Source organism: Phyllostomus hastatus, unplaced genomic scaffold (genome assembly GCF_019186645.2).
Source record: "Phyllostomus hastatus isolate PE091 unplaced genomic scaffold, TTU_PhHast_1.1 phas_contig_159, whole genome shotgun sequence".
NCBI lineage: Eukaryota > Metazoa > Chordata > Mammalia > Chiroptera > Phyllostomidae > Phyllostomus > Phyllostomus hastatus.
The window spans coordinates 20,701,987-20,722,060 of NW_025333640.1; the positions used below are offsets into that span (position 1 = coordinate 20,701,987).

The window sequence follows — 20,074 nt, forward strand, 5'->3', positions numbered from 1 at the left end:
GAGTATCTCCTAGGACTCATCTTTAAATGACTAGGCCCAAACCTTCAATTGTCCTACTCACTAACCCACACTTCTTCAGTTTTCCTTATTTCAGTACTTACTATTTCAGCATGTCACTATTTACTCAAAGAATATTCTCAATTCTACTTTTCTCTGCAACCCTGAGGCCAACCCATCAGCACATCCCATTTATTTTTTTCTTCCAAGTATGTGCCGTACATAACCACGTTATACCCGTGTCCCTTTCTGGCCACCGCTCTGTTCCCACCACCGCCCCTCCCCTTGAAACTTGGCCATGGCCCCACATCTCTACCCTGATCTCCACGTGGCCAGAATGATACTTATATAATGTAAGGTAGATCATGATGCTCCTCTGCTTAAATATTTCAGGGATTTTCAGTTGTACCTACAATAAAACACAGGTTTAATTATCATGGACAAAGGCAAACCACGATTGGGTCCCAAGCTCCCTCTTTCTCTCTTCATGGTCTGTGTCTCTGGGCCTTCCTTCTCTTCCTCAAAAACACCATGTTTATTCCCTCATCACAGCCTTCTACTTCCAGACCGTTGCTTTTTTTCCTCCTCTCTTCCTTAATTCAGATTTCTGCTTAATTATCACCTCCTTAAAAAATCCTTTCCCGGTAACTCGAAAATATTTTCTTACAAGTGTCTATAAACCATTATTCTGTTTTACTTTGGTTCATTTGCACTTAAACATTTTGGAATTTGTTATGAATTTGTTTATATGGTCTTTGTCTCTCACTGTATATGATCATCAGAGGGTAAGAATCTTAGCTAATTGATCACTGTATCTCCTGTACTACTAGATGCATGATAAATATTTGATGATGGGAGGGATGAATGGATGGATGAGTTATTTGTGAGTGTGAGAACACATGATGATCAGTGGCTGGAAATTAATATAGCCTTTCTTTATCAGGGGTGTGTAAGCTTCCATACTAAAGGAAACAGGCCTGAAGAGGTGAAAAGCTTTACCTTATGGCAGACCTAGCATGCAGTGTGCCTGAATTTAATTAAAGGTCCTGGGTTCGAAGACATTCAGAAGTGACAAAGAATTTAGAAATGTGCTAATAAACCATGTAAATCTTTTCAGATTGGGGAACTGAATTTAGGCCATTAACCTAGTATCACACAATGAGCACCAAACGAGCATTAAAACCCAGGTACGGTGGACTTTCATCACTCCCAGAGTCTGTATTTACAAATCTGCCTACTCCTTGAATTGTGTTTGTAACCCTCAAATCAGTACTCATGGTGCTTTCTGGGCTACTCGTGGACATGCCCAGAGCAGCAAAATATCTGAATCATCTGACATGCACATTCCCAGCTCTGATGTGCCTTGTGGAGAAAATACGTATTTTAAATAAGCATCATTCAGGCATGAGTTATAGTGCTTTTGGCCACGAGTTCGGTGTTAATGAATTGATGATATATATTAAGGTGCCTTTAAACAGAAGCACTTAAAAGAAGATTGTATATTGATTGCTTGACAAAAATTTCGTGATCAGAAGTTTGCAGATACCTAATCAAGTATTTTGCAGGAGCAATGTATCCATTAATTCAGTGTTTTCAGTGACTTTATAGAACTTAAGTACCATAAATACTGAGAATTGATTGTATGTATATTTTAACTTGTTCTAGTGGTTATCAGGTGGTTTGTTTCCTGTAGTCAGTTATCTGTTTATAACCACTTATTTTTGTTTACATAATATATTTTTGATATACAGTTGATACATTTAATGTTGAAAATGTATAATTTTTAGAAAGTCCTCACCAATCTACAGTGTTTTGTGCTTTTGTTGGTTATTATCCACTGATATCAGTCTGTCGTTTTTCAAAAAGTCTTTCTATTTTTGTAACTTTTTAATTGTCTATATTACCCTCTCCCATTTCAGAGAAAAGATCCCTTAAGACAGATTTGTCCATTGTTCTGCTGAAATCTATAAAGAATTTAGTAGCCGTCCATTATCTCTACCTTTTTGTGAATTTATGGCATGACTTTACCTCTCCTAATGATATTTAGATTTTAATGTAAGTACAGAAAGAAAATCTGAACGAGTGCTTTTGTTAGTGAGTCTCCGGTATCTCTGAGCAGAAAAGGACACTATTTGGGGATTAGAGATCCTGAAACTCCTGTAGGCATACCCTGCGGGAAGCTGTTCTTTCTGTAGCAGGTAGCGGTGCATCTCGTCTTAAGACCAGTTCTGACCTGACTGTGCACGCCTGCAGATGATGTCTAAAATCACTGTGGACAGCTTGTCTGTGGGCTGGCAGCAGGGATTTGTAAAGAAGCCTCTGTAGCACTGTTTTACTTGAGTGCTTCAGTAAGCTGAAATACAGAAGAGAAAATGTTTGGAATACTGAAATTGCTTATAGTACCAGCTTTCCAGAAATGTTAATAAAGCAGGGAAGAAGTGAAATAAACTCAGGGCTTACTTATGTTTACATTGAAATCTCCACCTATGTTACATTAAGTGGGGTTAAGTTTGAGGTATTTGTCCACGTTTCTACATACTATTTTGGCTATAGGTCCCTTATGATGTTTAACAGTCTTACTCATCACTACTGCAAGCTACAAAGTCCTAAACTATTTACAGAAGTGTTTATGTTTGTACTTTGTGGACTGCCTTACTAAAAGTAATCTTTTCATTCTTTTAAGGATTTTATATTAGTTTAAAATAGGTAGACTAGTCTTTGTTAATGACCTAGGAAGCCTAGACAAGGAGATCTTAATTATTTAACATTTTTATGCTTGGGATATGCTGTTTTGGGATGTTTGGCTGAGAATATATATATATATTGGTTAACAACTACCAAGGAGAATTAAGTACTTCTTCAGAATTATGATTAGGATACAATTCTACTCTGAAAGATTACCACTTGTATTTTAATTTTGTTTTAAAAGGCAGTTAACTGTTGTGAATCCGGTGTATGTAGGTGTTTTGTTCTGTAGGCTTGTTTTTGTATCTGCCCACGTCTGCCAGAATGTGGGCATCATTCGCGGGCAGCGTAGCTATTGCTACACATACCAGAAATGTTCCCATTTGACACAGGTAATCTGTCATGTGACCCTATCCATAATAATCTTTTCATAGAAGTCATTTCATCTATTAATAAGGTATGTATTCACTTGTCTTCACTCTTTAAGATTGAAAGACATGACAACTGTGCCTACGACTACCTGGAAGTTCGGGATGGGACCAGTGAAAACAGCCCTTTGATAGGGCGTTTCTGTGGCTACGATAAACCCGAAGACATCAGGTCTACCTCCAACACTTTGTGGATGAAGTTTGTTTCTGATGGAACTGTGAACAAGGCAGGGTTTGCTGCCAATTTTTTTAAAGGTAATTTGAAATCATTTGAAATGTGAGATTTTCCTTGTCAGGGGTAAGTGTGATATTTCGCCTTGAGGTAGGGGACACCTGGAGCAAGGTTTTACTGAAAATTGAAGTCCACCCTGTTCATAAGGGGTTTTTGGTGGGTTTAGACAGAAAAGGTTATTGGTAAAATACTGGGATTTTGGACTTTATAGCTCAGGATCGGAGTTCCATTAGGATATTCTACCATTTTTTTAAATGAAATGGACAAAGAAAAATCCCTAAGGGGATATATAGACTGGGAGAAAAAAGTTACAATGTAGTCAACAAAGGATTCATAGTCGGTAAAGGGTTTACCGATTTGTAGTTCATCTATTTGTTTTTAGGTGGCAGCACTCTGAAATCACCCATTACAGAATGGCTTTCACTGCACTGAAAATAATTTATGGCATCCTTATTGGAATACCTGAAATGTCTTTTTTTTTAAAGTTTGTTTTTAAGATTTTATTTTATTTTATTTTTAGACAGAGGGGAAGGGAAGGAGAAAGAGAGGGAGAGAAACATCTGTATGTGGTTGCCTCTCACACGCCCCCTTATTGGGGACCTGGTCTGCAATCCAGGCATGTGCCCTGACTGGGAATTGAACCAGCGACCCTTTGCAGGCCAGTGCTCAATCCACTGAGCCACACCAGCCAGGGCGCTTTTTTTTTGGACAAAGAATTATTACTGATCTAACACTTAAAATTTATTTTTGACAGAGTTATTACTCATAAGCCTTAATTTTATCGTGTAACAAAATTTTAGTTCATTTTCATGTTCCATATTTAGTGTATATTATTAAAGTAAAAAGAAAACTATTTTAGTAAAAATCGTAACATCAAATATGCATTTAGAGAATTTATAGATGCTTATGTTAAATTTGTCATTGTAGAATAAAATCTTTTATGGGAAGACAATAAATTTGTCTTTACTGATTTTTATGGGATAAGTGATAGATTCAGTTGTGTATGTCAAAATTTGGTGTGCTAAATAACATATTTTTGGACCATAAGATACACCTAGGTTTTAGAGGTGGAAAATAGGCAAAAAAATTTTGAAGCAAAAAATGTGGTAAAATATTTAATAACATAAATAACATAATATCTCACCAATGTAAATGTAAAGGTACATTCGGACTATAAGATGTACCCCCCCCCATTTTCCTCCCAAATTTGGGAGGGGGGAAGAGGAGCAAGAAAAAAAATGTGTGTCTTATATTTCGAAAAATACAGTTTCTATCATTTTCATTATTTAAAAAACAACAGTAAAATAGATATTTCCTAAGAGTTACTTAGGTATTCAGCATATGAATGGAAAGGCAGAGAACTTTGGCAATTTTACTGTCTACTATATTCAAAGTATTTATTAAAATGTACATTTACATGTTTTAATCTCTATGTGTTCTATTCTATAATATTCTATCAGGATTCTCTCATGTGATATTTATATATTTGGTTATCAAAAATGCTTAGTGTTTTGCTGATACATAATTATTTCAAAGGCAATTGTTTGCAAATTTGCTAACTCACATTAGGTTATTCCTAAAGAGTGAAATTATAGAGTAACTTGTTATGTATATTTTTTAAATAGTATGTATTTTTCACATATGTTTCATATATATTTTATGTATAATTAAAATAGCATATTAATTTACAAAATATGGAATTGTTATATTTTTGGATTAATATGTCTTTAAAAAAACACAGAATGCTTTAAACTTAAAGAGTTCCAGTAAGTTTCTGAGTTTTTTTCTTTTTAATTTATATTCATCGTAATCTATTTCTTTAAAAGCATTTTAAAGGCTCTCTAGCAAATTACACTATGAAATTGATAGGTGAAGCTGTGTTTTTTCAGTAAGTTTTTGTTTCATTCTGAAAAACCTCTCGGTTTTAAATAATGGCCTTTGACCTTAAATGTAGAAGCTGCACATAATGTGTGTGACACAAGGTGGTCTTCAGGGGGCCCTCCTCTAGGTTTCTAGGACTTCTGGTTCTTTCACGTTCTTGGGTTGCATACCATGAAGTCTTCTTTTTTTTTTTTTTTTTTACGTATCAAGGGCTTGCAAATTGTTCCTGCTTCTTTCTTGAAGCAGTTGTCTCAGTTTCATTCAGAGCTATTAAGCCTATATTTTCAAAAAAAATCCTACGTCTTAGGAAGCAAAAACGAAACACTGCAGCCACTCTCTAACTCTCTCGGTCTTTACAGAGGAAGACGAGTGTGCCAAGCCTGACCGCGGAGGCTGTGAGCAGCGATGTCTGAACACGCTGGGCAGTTACCAGTGCGCATGCGAGCCTGGCTATGAGCTGGGGCCCGACAAAAGGAGCTGCGAAGGTAGGACTGGCTCTGCGCTTTGTGCTCCCTGCCCGAACCCCTCTGCCCGACACCTTTCGTTCCCTATAGTCCCATTCTCTTGCTCTCTTTCTGCCTCCCCCTTCCTTTCTTTTCCTTTGCAGTAACTTCTTTCCTCAACTAGTAAGACTCAACTTACAGTCACCACTAATGTGAACCTGCCTAGGTTCTCATTATAAAGTCAATCATTTCCTCCTTGGGTTACCAACCAGGCCAATTGTTTATCAGTCAATCAATCATCAATCTAATCTATATATGTTTCTACTTTTGTCTCTCAATCAATCTATGTAATCTATATATGTTTCTATTTTTGTCTCTCTCTCTCTGGGCCTAGATTTTTATACATCTGTCTCTGCATCCATCATTTACTTTTTCCTCATGTAATTTATGGGTGCATCTTTCTTGTTAAACTGCAGACACCTGATTCTGAATCATCTTTGTATTTCTGGCACCTGGCACAGTCAGATATAAAGCAGAGCACTAAATATATTAAGAAAAGGTTCATGAGCAAAGACATTTTGTCATGTTTTCTACATTTCCTCTGTTAGTCCATGGTGATACTTCTTGTAGTGTTTTGTTACCCTGTCCTGTGATCTCTTCCTTCAGAGTTTTTTTTTAAAGATCTTATTTATTTATTTTTAGAGAGAAGGGAAGAGAAGGAAAAAGAGAGGGAGAGAAACATCCATGTTCAAGAGAAATATCGACGGGCTGCCTCTTGCAGGCTCCCAGCCAGGGACCTGGCCCGAAACCCAGGCGTGTGCCCTGACCAGAAGTCAAACCAGAGGCCTCTCAGTGCAGGCCAGTGCTCGGTCCAGTGAGCCACACCAGCCAGGGCTCTTCCCTCAGAATTTAAAGCTGACTCTTTTCCATGTCTCCTGTTCCACACTGTAGGCTTTATACTCCAATAACAGAAAAGTCCATAAACTGATCTGCCTTTCTCCATTCTAGTCCTCATTCATTCCCCTCTGAAATCTCTGACAAAGTCATTCCCAGTGAACTTATAGTGCTTTAACATCATTTATATCTGTGCATTTATTAAAGTTACTTCTGATGTTTCTCACAACAATGTAAGCTCCCCACACATGGGCACCTCATTTTCTAGTGTGTCTGTAACAGAGGACATAGTAAGTGGCAAAGGTAGCAGAATCATTTGCTTAATGAATAAATACCACACTCCAGTTGACCTATTTATAAAAATCAGGGACTCCCTGTTTCTTCCTAAAAGTTTAAACTTAAGAGATATATCTATAAATATAAAGATACACACACATACAGGGTGGGGAAAAAGTAGGTTTACAGTTTTTTGTATGGAAAATTATCCAATAACTACTAAACAATACAAAAATAAATGTTTCATGTATTCACAACTGTAAACCTACTTTCGCCCCACCTGCACATGTGTGTATACACACAAAGACAATTAAACAGAGAACAGTTACTTTGAGTAACTCTTGATTCCCTAGGAATTAATGGTAAACCATGTACAATATACTTATCATCTGCTTGTTCTCATATACCCTGATTTTGCTAAACTCCCTTCAAATAAGGAAGAGAGGTAACATAGGTAGTCACTCTTTTAAATAGATCATCTGGAAGGGAAAGAATGCCAGGTGTTAAATGGAGTTTTTGGGATTACAGCTATGTTCCATTTACTATAGTTTATCTTGCCTGCTAGTCAGGCAACTCTTTCCCAGAATTGCTTGTGTTGGAAAAAAGAGTTGAAAGAAATAAAGAATTGATTTTGATCTTACTGCATCAGACTGTGTTGAGCTTTACATGTATCTTTTCATTGATTCTCACAATGACCCTATATGTTGTAGATATTATTAAACCCACCTAGGAGACAAGGGTGCTGACACCCAGTTTTCCTTATATGGGTCACCCAACTTTACAATCTAAAATGTTGTAGTGCAGCCATACTTTGCTTGGCTCCACAGCTGCAAAATAATCAGTTAATAAGCGGGGATAGATGATTTAGAAAGTTGTACTGAAGTCTTCAGGGACAGAGAATGCAGCTCTCTAGATTCTGGAAGGCGGTTGAAATTTGATGTGAAGATGTTTGGTTATCGCAGGAAGGCACTAAGATGGGGATAGCTTTGTTCAGGGAAAACCTTCTGTTTCTGTTCTCCTCTAGCGGCGTGTGGCGGACTTCTTACCAAACTCAATGGCACCATAACCACTCCAGGCTGGCCCAAGGAGTACCCGCCTAACAAAAACTGCATGTGGCAAGTGATTGCGCCGACCCAGTACAGAATTTCTGTGAAGTTTGAGTTTTTTGAATTGGAGGGCAATGAAGTAAGTGAACAATAAATGTGACTTTTTTCTGTCATGTTTTTGGAATTCCTGTAGGCAAGCTGGTGAACTAGAAATGTAGAGAAGGAAAGACTGTAGTTCAGTGGCAGTAGTGTCGGTGTTGTCATCGACATTCTGCGCTCTGCTGCTCATTTCTGCAACTGCTTACAATTCCTGTTGGCATTGGGTAGTATTGTAGACTGTTTCTGGGAGGCCGAAAGTTACACTGAGGGAGTTTTTATTTAGTGTATTAATACACGGCATTTTCTGCTTTATTAAAGAACTAAAAAATTTAGGGTCAGCTTTATATCACATAGGTTTTCCTGAAAAAAATAAATCAAAATCTGCTGGTTGAGTCGTAACAAAAAATATTCTTCTGGGAGAACCTGGTACATTTGTGGAAATGGTTACATTTTTATTACATAAGTAATTTGTTATTATTAATGTGCTTGTGGTTCACAAGTAAGGACAGATGAATACTTTATCCCCAATAAAAGATGCTTTTAGTTGATACTACCTTTGATTTACAAGATTAATATTTTTAACCTCAGTAAAAGATGCATTTACTTGATACTGTCTTTCCTTTACAAAAGTTTTCTGTAGTAAAAGTACAGTTTTGTGTTAGGTGACCACATTTAAACAAGTGAAATAATTTATTTGAAAGGCAGTCCTGTGTGTTTTTAAATCTCTTACTAATGGCTTTGAGGTAAAACGAAGTTGTTTACTTTCGTGTTTCTTTAGAGGAAATTAAAGCCTGAAATGTGACGCACTTATGTATTTTAGAGAATTGTAGAACTGTAGGGCTCAGTGGGCATTTAAGATCTTTACATCATGTCTAAGCTTCATGATGGGAAAACCCACAATTTATATTCATAACATACTTTATACACACGGGACATCACTTTTCTTTAGTGTTATCTGAAATTTGGAGATACTTTGAAATGAAGAAAATAATTTCTATCATATTTTTTGGAAAAGCTTTCATATGAGTGACACTTTTTTGAAAATGAGAATCTCCCTGCCAGTTCTGTGGTTGGATATAACTCTGCGTTGAATGACTTCTGTTCTCTCAGTTTTCCCTAAAGCTGTTAGTGGTGCCAGGTATGACACTTTGATTCATGGATTGGTTGATGTTCCTAAGGAGGCTAGAAGTTTATATTCAGGAGGAAGAAAGGCAGAGGGCTTTAAATTAATTTGAAACACTGTGTTCCAGAAGCATTCTTCTCATGGTAGTGGACTTTATTCCTGGAGGGACCCCTCACAAACTATGTAATGTGTCCCAGAATTCTTCAACTTACAATGATGTTCCTTGTGTGGAAGGCTGTCACAAAATTCTGTGCATTTTCATAGTTTGATGTCCTAACTATTTTAAATGAAGACATAAGCAAACACTTGACCCATAGAATAGTGAGTTGTTAAAACTCGGTTGTTGTGTTCATTAAATTGATACCCAAAAGCAAAGTCACTGTCAAACAACTTTATCCTTGGTAACATTCTCCTCTGTCAGAGCCCTTCTCTAAACAAAAGTTGCAGCTGCAACAAAGTAGACAGAAAACTTATTTCATTTTTCCTAGCAGCATTTTGCTAATTCACCGCCTAATGAATATCACAAGAAGTGGTAATTTGAGTTGACATATTGCAAAAGTACAGATCATGCCCCAGGGTTCAATCATATGCATTGTTAAACCTGCTAATTTCTCATTTATGTAATAAGGTCATTCACGCAAGATGTATTCTTTAGGATGTACCCTGTCACAACTTTAAAATTGTTGTATGGAAACATCTGTTAATGCCCATAAAATTGCTTAAGGATACATGGCACTCACATAGCTTCTTCCATTTTGGTGGTGTTTGTGTATTACATAAAATTTGATTTCATTTTGGTATAAATTTCTGCCCCCATTCCACTGTTTAGAATTTATTCGCAATCCTGCAGCATTGCTGCAGAGTAACTTCACGGTACCTAGGAACTCAAAGAAATGAAGAAGTACTGGTTTGTTTGTAAGTTTAAAAGGCAAGGGATCCTTTTTATTATATCTATACCTCGTATCTATCTCACTTTGAGTGTTCCTAAGGGTGCTGTTTTGATTTGAATAAAGTTTTTGGGAGGCAACTCTGGACGAAGCCAAACTCTATATCACCACGCTGCCACTTATGATATGTATAAATTGGGGCAAGTTATATAAAATTTCTGAGCCTCAGTTTTCTCATTTGACAATAGAAAGGATCATTTCTATCACGAGTGGCTGTTTCATGGACTAAATGTACCAAATTCAATGTGTAATTATTGTTAGTATGAACTAAGACAGTACATGACAAGTTCTTTCCATTTCTAGTGAAAATGTAAACATTTAAAAAGAGGTATCAGATGCATGCTATAAATATATATTAACAAGCACACATTTGTATATAAGTCTCTTGGAAGGAGATATTCAGAGAATTCTCAAATCTGTTTTCGAAGGCTTTCTGTCTCATATTCGGACCCTTTTCTTGATTGTTTTTCCTTCACCTATTAAGGCCAGTTTGATGGGGATGTAAAGTACAGCACAAGGAATATAGTCAGTATTACTGTAATAACTATGTATGGTGCCCAGTGGGTAGTGGAAATAGCAGGGGGATCTCTTTGTAAACTATATGATTGTCTAATCACCATTCTGTACACCTGAAACTAATATAAAACAATACTGGATGCCCACTGTATTTGAAAAGTAAAATTTAGAAAATAAACGTGAGTTCTCTGATACTTTCAAATCTGGTGACCGACCGCAAGAGCCATTCTCCCCCTAGGTTTGCAAATACGATTACGTGGAGATTTGGAGCGGCCTCTCCTCCGAGTCGAAGCTGCACGGCAAGTTCTGTGGAGCCGAGGTGCCCGAGGTGATCACATCCCAGTTCAACAACATGAGGATCGAGTTCAGGTCGGACAACACTGTATCCAAAAAGGGCTTCAAGGCACATTTTTTCTCAGGTATCAGTATGTGCGAGCTGCGTGTGTATATTACAAATTTTCGGGGTGGATTGGCTTAAATCATGTGTTATACGTTCTTCATGGTTTTCTATAAATGTAACTTGGAGGTACACAGAATGCATGAGCATTTAGCCTAGGTTGAACAATTTACTTAAAATAGGTTGTTCACAACAGGGACCCTGTTGAAATGTAGCTGTCAAACACTTAAATCTTAAATAAACTAATCAAATATTATAAAAGCTAGTACAAGTAACACAAAACTACTGTAATAATATTCTCGTATAGTGACTTTACTCTTTATAAGCGGATGGGGTAATGATACCAAACTTCCAATAACTAGCAGATATTTTTCAAAATAATGTATTTTTGTTTTCAGAATATGTGGTCCCATTTTTTATTCTTACTACTTAGCAACATATTTCTCTTATTAGTATGTGTTTATTCTTATTAGCTGATATTAAAATCACACTTTGCCTCATCACCATAGAAGTGATTACAGAGAGAGCTAAAACTATGGAAATTACCACTTTACTAAAAACAGTGTTATTAGCAGATATATTTAGCCTTTGACATTTTGTGTTTGAAATTTAATGTTTAGGTTAATGAATTCACAGTAAAATTTATCTGTCTTAAAAAGCTGAAATTTGATGAAAGGCCCCCAGTTTGAAGAAAATATATAGAAATAGAAACACCAGTAAAATTCCTTTATTTTCCCAATTTCAATCTTATAAAAATATTATTGTGAAATGTTAAAAATAGATACAGTTGTAATCAATCTTAGTAGAGCAATCTATTCTGCCTTTCAGACTGGCAAGCAATTTAAAGCAACTGAATTCCAATTATGTTTTAATATTAGGTAATTTGGATTGAGTTAATTCAAAGTCCATTTATTCCAGTCCCCATGTGTTTAAAATTAATGAGATCTACAATGGCCAGGGTTTGTTTGGGGTTTTCAATGTAATTGAAGTTAATGGTTCACAAGCTCCATTGAGGTCCAAGTCATACAGAAAAGTATGTTCAAAATACAATGGATCCCAGCTACCTTGTTCTCACTCCCTTCCTCTCCCCAGATTTAACTGCCTTGTAAAAATTCTTCTCTGGCATTCATCTAAGATTTGTGTTATTCAAAATAGACTTTTAATATCACATTTCAATGAAAGAAAGACTTCCTTAATTTTCACTATTTTAAAAATATTATGTATGCTACCTAATCTAGATTTCCAACCATTAGACATAAGGTTTCTTATCTTAGGGCCACCTGAATATTTATTTTAAAAATTGAAATTGTAAAGTAGGTAAGTTTTATCATAATATTAATAATATTCGGGATCCTTGTCACTTTAAGTTAGGTATACATTTTATTTAATAATACTTGTTAAAAAGTATTTGTTATTTGTTAGTATAGGTATACTGGTGACAAAGTATGATTAAACTTAAAGTTACCAGAATATTTAAAATTCAGTCTCTGATATTTTTGGTCAGGTAGATCTTTCCAAATCATAAAGACAGACTATTTGTTTGTATCTTTAGAACAATGCTAGTGAAGTGTAAGGCACGCTACTGGAATTCTCATGCCATAGATATGAAGGCACACACGGGAGGTGCTGTTCTCCGCACATGGCAGGACTTAGTCTGCTCCTGTCTCTGTGTAGCTGTGTAATTGTAGCATCATCTGAGTAGCTTGGCCACACTGAAGCTCATAATAGTTAATTTGCTGAGCAAACCACATTTACTGATGCAGATCCTTTTAGAAAATCACCTCTGTTTTTAGTGTTTATCAGTCCTGTATTTAAAAATTATAAATCAACCAGTAGACAATACTTCATTAGCTTTGACAGCATCTAAGCTAAGGTTTTTGATGATATGTAGGTAGTTAAGTGTGCTGAACAATGAAGTTCAAAGTGAAATTAAACCCCAAACCTTCCAATAGCTGCCAGTTTGAGAACTGGCTATGCAGACACACGTTATCTCTTCAATAATCAGAGTAAGTCTGTAACATTCTCATCGTTATATTCATTTGGCAGATGAAGCAGCTGAGGAGTTAAGTAAACTACTTAGTGTCACCAAACATTTAAACCCTCGTTTGTCTTGGTTTGGCATAAGTCTGGGAGCTGATCATGCCCTTTGCGAATGGCATTAGTTACACTTACGCTGAACACATTTGTGACCTGAAAAACAGCAGCTATACTTTTCACCTCTTGATTAGATTTTTATTTTGTAAAGTCCAAGATAATTATCATTAAGTATAAACTTTCAGTGTCTTTTTTTGTGCATTGAAAAAGTCTTGGCAGTATGTCAGATTCATGTTTAAAATACAGTGGCTCTGAATGAGTAATTTGATCTATTTCATATTTAAGTGCCTGGAGGATCCCTTTGCTCAGGAAAAAGCAAGATAAAAACTTTATATTTGTAATAAAGACATGGTGTGGTACTATCAAGAAGTGGCAACAAATAGGGACTTTATGTTACCTACTGTCCTAATTATGGTCATCTCACAAAATCATAATTTATAAAAGATCACCTATTTTAATAGATAGGCGCTACTCACATTGAAAAGATTATCTGAGTTCTAATAACGCTTTAAGAATAATGATATATAGCCATGTGTTGATTTAATGATTCCATTGTATAAGTAGTTATCTATGATAAAATGTTAAGGGAAATCTAAGTAGAAAACTGCACTGTGCCCACAGCTGAGCACATGGGTGGGAGCAGACCTGAAAGGTTTACCAAGAATATATGTGTTACGGCTGAGAGTTGGTGCGTTCTAGTTTTTCTCCAAATTTCTCTCAGTTTTCATCTGCTTTAAATATAAAAACTACTTAAGGAGAAAAACACATATCGTACCTCTACCTATCTGTTACCCCAAATATTTCTAGACTTGCAAACATTACCTAATACATTTTGATCATTGAAAATTAACATTATGCTAAGTGAAATAAGCCAGACAAAGATAAATACCATATGATTTCACTCACACGTGGAATCTAATGAACAAACTGAACTAGCAAAATGGGGACAGACTCATAGATGGAGAGCAGATGACAGCTGGTGGTGGGGGAGTGGAGGGACTGAGCAGAAAGGGAAAAGGACCAATGGACACGGACCACAGAGTGGTGATTGCTGGAGGGATGGGGTGTAAGGGGGCTGAATGGTAATGGAAAAAATACTTTAAAGATTACATTTTTAAAAGTCAAGACAATTTTTACTTATTAATTAGCTAATAACCAATAACACAAGTTAATATGTTTTTAATTGAGTTAAATTTTATAATTTTACTTTTTATAGTTAATTTGTAATAATCTCTTATTATAGACAATTGAATAAATGTTACTCTATCCTGCCTGTTAATCAGGAGATATTTTATAAAGACTTTAGCCTTAAATGGTTCTGTTCGTAACCAGTGTTCTAAAAATGTCAGAAGTGTTATGTGTTTATGAAAAGCTAATGAGTGATATAACATGTTCAACTACTTTTTCACATTCTTTGTCTAAGAACAACTATCAAAGAATTCAATAAAAAAACAATATTTGACACCAGGTGATTCCATATTACTTGGAGAGGAAAACTATTTCAGAAGTAAATTCTAGCTTTCTTTCTGCTAACTGATGCATCAAGGAAAAATGAAATATACTTAGGTTTTTAGTGTATAGTATACAATGAAAACATTTATAATTATATAGAGATTTTAGTTATTTTTTCACATGGCCTTTGAACTTAAGCCCTTAAGAGACCTAAGAAATGGAACTAGAAGAATTACTCTAAGGTATTTTTTTATTTTTAAATTTATTATTGTTCAATTACAGTTGTCCCCATTTTTCCCTCATTGCTCTCCCCTGCCTGGCCCACCCCTCTCCCACGTGCAATCTTCCCCCTGTCGTCCTTGTCCGTGGGTCCTGTGTACAGGTTCCTTGACTTTACCCTTTTCCTTCTTTCCCCCGTTATCTTAGAATGATTAATATTGATTTCCTGTCACCTCCATGTTCATAAAAATAATAAACCATCACGTATGAATTCTCCTGTAATATCTTAAATTAGTCATGAAACATTCTATAGCTTGAAAATTTGGAATTTATTATAGCACATGACAGAAAGTCTATAAACTCTTCTATAAGATCAAAGTGTAATATATTGTACTAATTGTAGGGTACATTTAAAAGGCAATATAATGAAGTAATACCAAAGCAAATAAGGATATTAGAGCTATCAAAGTAAGGTCATTTGGACATGATATAGAATTATGTGTCTATTCAATTTTTAGCTAATTCAGAATATAGTGGCAGACATTTTATGGAATAAGAATACATTATGTTATTTTCTTGAACTGAATGAGGTTTTTTTCCTAGATGAGCAATATACTTATTTTATATGATAGTAAAACCAAATTAATTTTATGTGATGTTGTTCTTGAACTTAGTACACAAATATACACTGGTATACACAATGTAGTTTACATATTTTAAGTGGTCAGGCAATGCTATTTTTCAGTTATAAATTGTAACTAAGAAGAAAGTTATTTTTCTTTATATGGGTTATGGAGACTTAAGGAGACTATTAGTAAGATTTTATGCATTTTAAAATTTTAATTGTAACATTCATTATTTGGAAACAATATAACAAGTAACTTTAGGCAATGAGAGCTGAGCATAGACATTGTACCTTCCTAGGGAACCTGGTATTAGTGCAAAGATTCAATTATGACTTCTCATAGTGAGAATTCAGAATCTGAAGAATAAAGCTCATTTAAAAGCAGTCTTCCTCATGGGTAACTTCAATGGGAGTGTGATGTATTACTGATGGGCCTAGTGACTTAGTTCTGGGAAGAAATGGAATAAAACCCACATGTCCTGACTCCCAGCTTCCTCATTCACTTTTTACTGTATACAGCTATTTCTTTACGTTGTTCCTCCCATACACCATTCCTGTCATGGACTGTTCATAGGTATTTTAGGAGACATTCAACCTGATTTTATTCTAACAAAAGTTTACATATCAGTGTGATTAATTTCAAGCGGAAACACAATTAGAACTTCCCTATGATTTTGAATCATGTTCCAAGTTTTCGTTATTAATGACATTCAAATATTTGCATGTTTTAGAAACAGTGAGTTGTCTTGTTGTAGGTCAGAGTTTATGAGTGATTTTTAAAGGTGATTATTTATTCAGTAGTTCTGTGCTGAAACCTGTGCACACCATGCGTGTGTACACATGCATGGGAGTGTGTGTGCATGCACACAAGTATGCATGGGTCTGTTTGTTTTATGTTTGTGCATTTGTTGGGAGTATATCTGTTCATACGTGTTTCTTTTCTGGTGCATGGACCCTTCTTTTCCTACAGACAAGGAAGCTTTCTGCAAAGGGAAGATTTTTATTTTTGAATCTTGCATGAACTTGATACAGGTTGCCACTTCCATTCTGTCCAGTATGTATTATTCATGGACTGATGGCCTCTGGTGGTCTCGGAGGTACTCTGCAGGCCTCTGCTGGGAAAATGCCACCTCCTTTGTCCCTTATAATGGACCTGTCCTTCATCTAACATGAAGGAATGGGAAGGAGCTATGTCCATTCCTGTGAAGGAGGCTGATTTCCATCTTTAGAAAATAAATGTTTTTATTTCTACTCAACAAAACATTCATTTCTCTCACTAATAAAAGCTATCTTAAAAATTTTGTGCCTATAGTATAAAAATACTAGAAGATTTCAAATGAATTATTGATCAAATACTCAGTTATTAAGTTTATTGCATGGGCATTCTAAGAAATATGTAAAACTCTGCATCCTTCTTTCCTTTGGATTTTCATTGTTCAAAATATTTGTAATTTGTGTTGTAAGAGAGAAAAGGAGAAAAAAGTGAAGACATAATTGTGTTTGCTAATAGCTTCTTCCTCTGATGTGATGACCTTTCATACATAGGAAGTCTAGAATATATTTGTGGAATGAGGTCTTTTATGGTGTTGCTATGTCTCATTAACATAGATATTCTTGAATTGCATTCACTTCTATCATTTATTTACTTCTATTCAAACAAGTGTTTTTTAGAATAACCTTAACATATTCATTACTCCCTACACAACTTAAAATATTAAGTTAAATACCTTTCTTTATCTGAATGATATAAGATACCTGGGTAATTTAAGTATTCCAGTGTTTACTGAAATTTTCTTTTTCACATCACTCTTTGACTCATGGAGGCACTTTTACATGTTAGTTTGCTGGGCACAGTGACTTTCCTCTGGTGCTTTTAGTTACTGTTTTGATTAGTTCAGTCTTGAATTTTAGCCAAACTATAGATTAATGCATACATATATTCTAGCATATATTCTTAATTTTTTGCAATATTAATTATATTAATCAACATTAAATGTAGGGATAAAAGCAGGAAACACCAGTCAACTGGGAAACTGAAAAAATAATAGATACTTAGACAATAATATATAGATAATATTTTTCTTCATCCTCTTTCTCCTCTTTCTGCTCCTCCTTTTTCCTCCAAAAATATTTTAAAATTACTATTGTTTAGCAGAACAGAAATGTAAATAATTGGCTATAAAAACTACTTTTCAAATATGATTGGTTCTACTTTCAACATTTCTCTTTAGTTAACCAATACCACAGTTCAGACTATATTCTATTAAATCTAAAGAAACCATTCTCCTTAGAAATATAACCTAGTGACTTCAGATTTCCATGAAAATGAAGCTTTAATATTAGGAATATTTTTTGTATTGGAATTGTTCTCACTGTGAAATGACTATTGATTTAAACACTCAGCAGTAGTGACTTGTGATAAGTCATGTGTTTATTTTGACAGTTTTATACCCCTCGCGTATGTCGATGCAAACAGACCCAGATAAAAGGAGGATTCAGGCCATCCCTGCTGCCGTCGGGTTTGTCACTTAGCAACTACTTTGCTTACAGTTGTCAGATTTCCAGCCAGCTCTCAAAAGTCTTGTTGACCCACAGTACAACTAAAGGTCAGCTTTATTTTAAGCACAAGAGTCAGCTTTATTTTAAATACAACAAGCCATCATGATACAACATTTTCATAGGAAATATGTGTCTATTTCAGAGTAAGAAATTCTGGCACCAGAAGATTTTTAATTGGCTCTTTCCATTTCACAAAGATGAAGTGTCAGTTCTGTCCAGAAAAAGTCCAGCCTTTGTTAACATAAGGAAAATGGTTTGCACAGCATCGATGTAACCTGGCAGCCAAGGAGAGTGGACTGGAGTGTGCATGGGTGAACAATGATGACTGCACTATACTAGTCTGTATAGACTAGTATAGACTAGTCTGTATAGCCCAGTGGGGCTGGTAGACATCTTTGAGTGACCATGTGTACTGTGTGACTGTAATATTCAAAATGACTGAGCGAGTAGAACAACAAATCTGCATCCAATTTTGCATTAAGGTTGAACATTCCTCCACAGAAACTGTTTGGATGATTCAGAAGGCCATAGCAATGGGCAAATGGTGATTGGCAGCTTTATCACCATAATGTGCCCGCTCATGCATCAAGTCTCCTGCAGTTTTTTTGCAAAACATCCAATCACCTAAGTTTCTCAGCCCCCCTACTACCCAGATTGGGTGCCTTGCAACTTCTGGCATTTCCTAAACTAAAATCACCTTTGAAAGGGAAGAGATGTCAGACCATTGATGAGATTCAGAAAAACATGATGGGGCAGTTGATGGTGACTAGGAGAACTGTGTGGGGTCCCAAGTTGCCTACTTTGAAGGGGACTGAGGCATCCTTGTCCTGTGTACAATGTTTCTTGTATTTTCTTCAATAAATGTCTCTCTTTTTCATGGCACATGGCTGCATATCTTCTGGGCAGACCTCATATTTCTTTATCCATTTATGAGATAGTGTTTTATGAAGCATCTTAAATAAAGAGCCTCTGAAAATGTACATTAAAATAATAAATTTAGATCACTTACTGCTTGACTGTCGGAATTAGAAAATGTATGTGGCTGCTACCATGGCGGTAGGAAGTATGGTTTACCATCTACCTGTTCTGCCTAAACCATTAATAACTCAAACTATACTTTTCACTACTGAAGAAAATAAGGGAACAGGGATTTCAAATTATTATAAATGCTCCAAAGTTAATTTTATAAGGCTAATTTTCTATTAACTTCTAATTTCTGTACATTTTGGTGTCTGATGCTAGATGATTTTCTCTATTCTACATTTTTTGTGGTTTTTTAGTTTCCACAGTAAGTATTAAAAGTATAAGGGAACTATTGAGGATCGGTAGAGAACACATAAATCACAGATATATTGATGCTCATACATTATTTAAAACTTTGGGACTGCCTGAATGCATTTGGAATACTTTGATACTGTCAATGCATGAATATATCCCAGGGGTGTGTGAGTGCTGTGTCATGTCATCAGTCGCCAAAAGGGGAGAAGTAGATGTATCCTTAAAAACTACTCTCAGATGCTTTGATTAAAAATGTCTTTCCCAAACCCCTCTTCTCAGAGTGGATATTGAGTTCATGAACAGGCAAACATAGCTTTTGCTATGTGAGCCACCGTGAGCTCACAAATTCCCTTTGGAAAAACCCATTGACAGTGTAAATTATGAATTCATCCTCACGTCTGATGTGACGGTCCTGGGTCCCTTCTGTTCTCTCTGCTGTGGGAGTGGTGGCACTCTGAGTCATATGTCATCATATGTGTGTGTCATGAGCAGTCTGCCAGTTTGGACTTTAATGGACAAGCCAGCCATCGCATGAGAGCTGAGCGACATCATATGGTAGATGATGCTTCTCACTGGATTGATTGTCTGCTCATCTGGTTTGGCCGTTGCTCCTGTTGTGAATTTATTGGCTCTTTCATGACGCTCCTATTTCCTGTTCTAACCTTTGCCTCTAGCACAATAACAGCCCTTTTAGGGAATTACTTATTAATAAACTGGGCTGCTGGAGTAGGGGTTGTTTTTTTTTAGATTTTATTTATTTATTTTTAGAGAGGGAAGGGAGGGGGAGAGAGAGAGAGAGAAACATCAATGTGCGGTTGCTGGGGGTCATGGCCTGCAACCCAGGCATGTACCCTGGCTGGGAATCGAACCTGTGACACTTGGA

General features: G+C 35.9%; 1 protein-coding gene across 1 annotated transcript in view; it reads left to right on the forward strand.

The window, feature by feature from the left end:
- TLL1 (tolloid like 1) overlaps positions 1-20,074 on the forward strand; it is a 155,994-nt gene that overhangs the window by 113,085 nt on the left and 22,835 nt on the right. Inside the window, exons 14-17 of the mRNA XM_045831767.1 lie at positions 3,170-3,365; positions 5,583-5,708; positions 7,861-8,021; positions 10,806-10,986. Coding sequence (XP_045687723.1) covers positions 3,170-3,365; positions 5,583-5,708; positions 7,861-8,021; positions 10,806-10,986 — 664 coding nt within the window. The remainder of the gene's footprint in view (positions 1-3,169; positions 3,366-5,582; positions 5,709-7,860; positions 8,022-10,805; positions 10,987-20,074) is intronic.